General features: G+C 53.2%; 1 protein-coding gene across 1 annotated transcript in view; it reads left to right on the top strand.

Moving 5' to 3' along the window:
- The window catches only part of LOC107117662 (guanine nucleotide exchange factor DBS-like), a gene marked incomplete at both ends in the record, with an annotated part of 237,080 nt that overhangs the window by 202,703 nt on the left and 29,000 nt on the right, over positions 1–5,377 (top strand). Inside the window, one exon of the mRNA XM_015419819.1 lies at positions 2,966–3,058. Coding sequence (XP_015275305.1) covers positions 2,966–3,058 — 93 coding nt within the window. The remainder of the gene's footprint in view (positions 1–2,965; positions 3,059–5,377) is intronic.

Below are 5,377 nucleotides of genomic sequence, written 5' to 3' on the forward strand. Positions count from 1 at the left end.
TGCTAAGGCCCCTCCCTTCTCCCAACCCCACCTTCCCCAGGTGCCACGCCCAAATCTCTAAGGATTCCCAACGCTGGAACTGGCAAGCCTTGGGAGTCCTGAGAATCCAGTGGAGCAGTGGGGCTGTGACCAGTGGTCCCTCTAAGCTGAGTTAGTGTGAGCTAACTCACAGTTTTTTAGCCTCCGGCTCACACATCTTTGCCTTAGCTCAGGAAGGAGGGCTCCAGAGCAAACTAATTTAGGCAGCAGCCAAATCGCTCGCTCTCAACTTTAATGCCGGTAGCTCACAAATTAGAATTTTTGTATACACTTGCTTTGTATACAAAACGTTTCACCTTCCGTCCAGAGTGTTTTCTGCTGTAAGATCCTGCTACACAGGGCTATTTTGGGGCAGGAACGCACAGGAACGGGGTTCTGGCTGGTTTCTGAGTTGGCCACGCCCAGCACGGAACTCATTAGCATAATAGGCCAAACCTACCAGCAGAAACTCATTAGGATTGGCTACATTAGGGGTGTGTGGCCTAACATGCAAAGGAGTTCCTGCTACAAAAAAAGCCCTGGGTTTGACAACAAAGTAAACAGAATAAGAAGCAAAAGGTGGGTGTGGCTGGATGACCACACTTCTGGTAACATGGGGTGTGTGGCCTAATATGCCAATGAGCTGTGTTGTCAGGGGTGTGGCCTAATATGCTAATGAGTTTCTGCTGTTGGGTGTGTCCTATTATGCTAATGAGTTCCTGCTGGGCTTTTTCTACAAAAAAAGCCCTGCTGCTACAAGATCCTGGGAAAGACCTTTCACTGCTTGAAGCTTTGGATAGCTTCTGCCAGTCAGATCAACCAATACTACGTTAGAAGAACCGGTGAGAAAGTTGTCAACCTCCAGGTGGGGCCTGGAGATCCCCCAGAATTACAACTGATCTCCAGTCCACAGACATCAGTTCCCCTGGAGAAAACGTCAATTTTGGAGGGTGGGCTCTACAGCATTATACCTGCTAGGGTTGCGAGGTTCCCACCCCGGGTTGGGGATGGTAAGGTAGGGTTGCCAGTTTGGGAAACTCCTGGAGTTTTGCGTGTGGAGCCGGGGAGGCTAGGGACCTGAGTGGGGTACAATGCCATAGAGTCCAGCCTCCAAAGCATCCATATTCTCCAGGGGAACCAATCTCTGTAGTCTGGAGGTGAGTTGAAATTCCAGGGGGATCCCCAGGCCTCACCTGGAGGCAGGCATCCCTATTCCAAGGGTTCTCTAGGACCCACCTGGAGGCTGGCATCCCTATCTCCCCTCCTCTCTTAAACCATGGTTGTGCGGTTTGTTGGCACAGACATTAGCGCTTAAGCTTGGATTTGAAACGGAGTTCAGACTTTGAGTTGGGGCTGGTGGTTTCTATCCAGTTAGCATTCACTGCAGTTCAGTTTGGACTGCACAGTTGTAGCCAATTGGGGGGAGATTTGCTCCGGTAGTTGGGGACACTACACAGAAAGAATCCCGGGCACCACTTGTTTATCAAAATGGTTGCCAACTTCCAGGCGGTGGCTGGAGACCTACTGGGAATTTCAGCATCCCCTCTAAGATGAGTTAGTCTGAGCTAGCTCACAGTTTTTTAGCCTCCAGCTCACACATTTTTGTCTTAGCTCAGGAAGGCTGGCTCCAGAGCAAACTAATTTATGCAGTAGCCAAACCCCTCGCTCACGACCAGGGCTTTTTTTGTAGAAAAAGCCCAGCAGGAACTCATTAGTGTAATAGGCCACACCCAACAGCAGAAACTCATTAGCATATTAGGCCACACCCCATGCCTTCCCTTGGCTTGCCTGGATGCCCCATGGCTGTGGGGAGCCCAGGCAAAAAAAAAACCCACCCTTGAAGGGAAGGGAAGGGAAGGCGGTTTAAAGCTGGCCCTTGGACAGGCCAGGGAAGGCACGGGGAGGCATTTAAATGTCTCCCCGATCCTTCCAGGGGGGCCCCTGGCCCGCCCACCTCAGAGTCACTAGGGGGGTGTCGTTCTCCAGGCCTTCCTTCTGTAGCCACACACGCAGAGGTTTTGGCTGTAGTGGACGTGGCCAACTCTGAAGCCAGCCAGAACTCCGTTCCTGTGCGTTCCTGCCCAAAAATAGCCCTGCTGACAACTATAATGCCAGTAGCTCACAAAGTAGAATTTTTGCTCACAAGACTCCACAGCTTAGAGGGAGCAGCAGATTATAACTGATCTTCAAGGAAAAGAGATCAGTTCACCTGGAGAAAATGGCCGCTTTGGAAGGTGGACTCTATGGCGTTCTACCCCATTGAAGTCCCTCCTCTCCCCAAACTCCACCCTCCTCAGGCTCCATTCCCATGAAATCTCCAGGTATTTCTGAACACAGAGCTGGCCTTCAGGGAAGTAGTGTTACATCTGAATCAGGGGTTGTTTCGAAGAAAAAGAGCTAGGGGAACTCATTAGCATAACTCATTAGCATATGCCACACCCCCTGACATCACCGGAAGTGTGTCATAAGGCCACACCCCCTCACATCACCGGAAGTGTGTCATAAGGCCACACACCCCGCCCCCAACGGTCCCGGCCGCCGCCGGCCTTGCAGCTCCACTGCCGAGCCCCATGAGGGGCCCAGCGGTGGACTTGCAAGGCCGGCGGGAGTGCAAGGAAGCCCCGCAAAGGCCCTCCCTGGCCCCAGGCAGGCAGGGGTGGGGAGAGGCAGGGAGGAAGCAACTTACCCTCCCTCTTCTCCTGCCTCCTCCTGGCTCAATGAGGGCCGGAAGCGGGGCGGCCAGAAGCAGGGGGCGGGGCTTCGTCATGTGCCCCGCCCCCCGTACCTCACCCGGGGGAACTGCGCTCCCCCGCGATCCCCCCTGAAATGACCTCTGATCTGAATGAACTACCTGTCCATTCAATTTCATTTATCTGGGAAAGAAGAAGGCACTGAGTTGGTTGCTTTGTCTTACGTTGTTTATGGTCCTCCTCCCTCTCTCTTGCAGAAGGAAGATCTCCAAATATATGAAAAATACTGCCAGAACAAGCTCAGGTCAGAAGCTCTCTGGAGACAGTGTGGAGACAGTCTCTTCTTTCAGGTAGGTGTCAGACCCAGTAAGCTGATGTTTACTGTTTATTGCATTAAGAACATAAAGAGAGCCCTGCTGGATCAGACCAATGGTCCATCCAATCCTGTCTCAAAAAGTGGCCAACCAGTTCCTCTGGAGGGCCACCAACAGGGCAGAGAGGCCGAAGCCTTCTCCTGATGTTGCCTCCTGGCTCTGGGCCTCAGAGGATTAGCGCCTCTGAAAGTGGAGGTTCCCTCAGTCACCAGGGCTAGTAGCCGTTGATACTTGAATCAGCTGGGACGGCCCAAGGTATTTGGTTGCCCCAAGAAAGGTACATCCATTGCCTGCTCCCAAAAGGCTGCTGTCTGGACCTGATATGATCACCATCTTCAAGTACTTGAAGGGCTGTCATATAGAGGATGGTGTGGAGTTGTTTTCTGTTGCCCCAGAAGGTCGGACCAGAACCAACGGGTTGAAATTAAATCAGAAGAGTTTTCGGCTAAACGTTAGGAAGAACGTCCTGACAGAGCGGTGCCTCAGCAAAACAGCCTTCCTCGGCAGGTGGTGAGAACTCATTAGTATATTAGGCCACACCCCCATGTTACCAGATGTGTGGTCATCCAGCCACACCCACCTTTTGTTTCTTATTCTGTTTACCTTCTTTGTTGTCCAAACCCAGGGCTTTTTTTGTAGCAGGAACTCCTTTGCATGTTAGGCCACACACCCCTAACGTAGCCAATCCTAACGAGTTTCTGCTGTTGGGCGTGGCCTATTATGCTAATGAGTTCCTGCTGGGCGTGGCCAACACGGGAGCTAGCTGGAACTCCGTTCCCGTGCGTTCCTGTCCAAAAATAGCCCTGGCTCTCCTTCTTTGGAGGTTTTCAACCAGAGGCTAGATGGCCACCTGACAACAATGCGGATTCTGTGAACTGAGACAGATCATGAGAAGGGAGGGCAGGAAGGGTTGCCTCAGTGCTTCGTTCTTGTGGCCCTTTCTTATACACCCAGGGAAATGCTGATCGCCACTTTGGGGTCAGGAAGCCAGTTTTCTCTGGGCTAGTTTGGCTGGGGATCCTGGGGGGCGGGTTGCCCTCTTCTGGGCATGGAACAGGGGTCACTGGGGAGTTGGACTAGATGACCCTGGAGGTCTCTTCCAGCTCTGTGTTTCTGTGATTCTATGACCTCAGCCCCTGTGGCTCAGCATGGACCCAGATGCCACCTGAGTAGGTCCAGGAGACCATGCCCGTTCCCTCCCACCTCATTGATGGCCAGGAGTATGCCACGCCCCTGGCGAGTATCAGTGCTCTCCTAAGGGCTGCCTAAAGCAGCTGGTTGAGCGGCTTGGCCAGGCAACCGGCCCTGTAAATCAACATGCTTGGGGGGAAACGCCCTGATGGTAAACTACCAAGATTCATCTACCCTCCCTGTCTCACGTGTATTTTCCTTTTACTTTCATCCTATTTTGTCCTATGCCCTTGAACCCCTACCCTTTCCCTCTAATGGGCACGTGTCACACCATAAGCCACCCAAGTGTGCATAGTGGTTAGAGTCAGGGGTCGTTTCGTAGAAAAAGAGCTAGGGGAACTCATTAGCATAACTCATTAGCATATGCCACACCCCCTGACACCACCGGAAGTGTGTCATAAGGCCACACACCCTGACATCACCGGAAGTGTGTCATAAGGCCACACACCCTGCCCCCAACGGTCCCGGCCGCCGCCAGCGGCCTTGCAGCTCCACTGCCGAGCCCCATGAGGGGCTTGGTGGTGGACCTGCAAGGCCGGCGGGAGTGCAAGGAAGCCCCGCGAAGGCCCTCCCGGGCCCCAGCCAGGCGGGGGGGGGGGGAAGCAGGGGGCGAGGCTTCGTCATGTGCCCCGCCCCCGTATCTCACCCGGGGGAACTGCGATCCCCCGCGATCCCCCCGAAATGACCTCTGGTTAGAGTCTGGGATGAGGATTGATTGGCCAGAGGTGCCCTTAGATATATTGGAAGGTTTCTAGGGTTGGGAAATACCTGGAGATTTTGGGGGTGGGGCCTGTGGAGGGTGGGGTTTGGGGAGGGACTTAAATGGGGTGCATTGCCATAGAACCAACTTTCCAAAGCAGCCATTTGCTCCGCTCCAGGTGAATTGATCCCTGTTGGCTGGAGATCAGTTGTAGTAGCAACACTCCCTCTAAGCTGTGGAGTCTTGTGAGGAAAAATTCGACTTTGTGAGCTACCGGCATTAAAGCTGTGAGCGAGCGGTTTGGCCACTGCAGAAATCAGTTTGCTCTGGAGCCATCCTTCTTGAGCTAAGACAAAAATGTGTTAGCCGGAGGCTAAAAAATTGTGAGCTAGCTCACACTAACT

The sequence above is a fragment of the Gekko japonicus genome, unplaced genomic scaffold (genome assembly GCF_001447785.1).
Source record: "Gekko japonicus isolate JY-2015 unplaced genomic scaffold, Gekko_japonicus_V1.1 scaffold2594, whole genome shotgun sequence".
Taxonomy (NCBI): Eukaryota; Metazoa; Chordata; class Lepidosauria; order Squamata; family Gekkonidae; genus Gekko; species Gekko japonicus.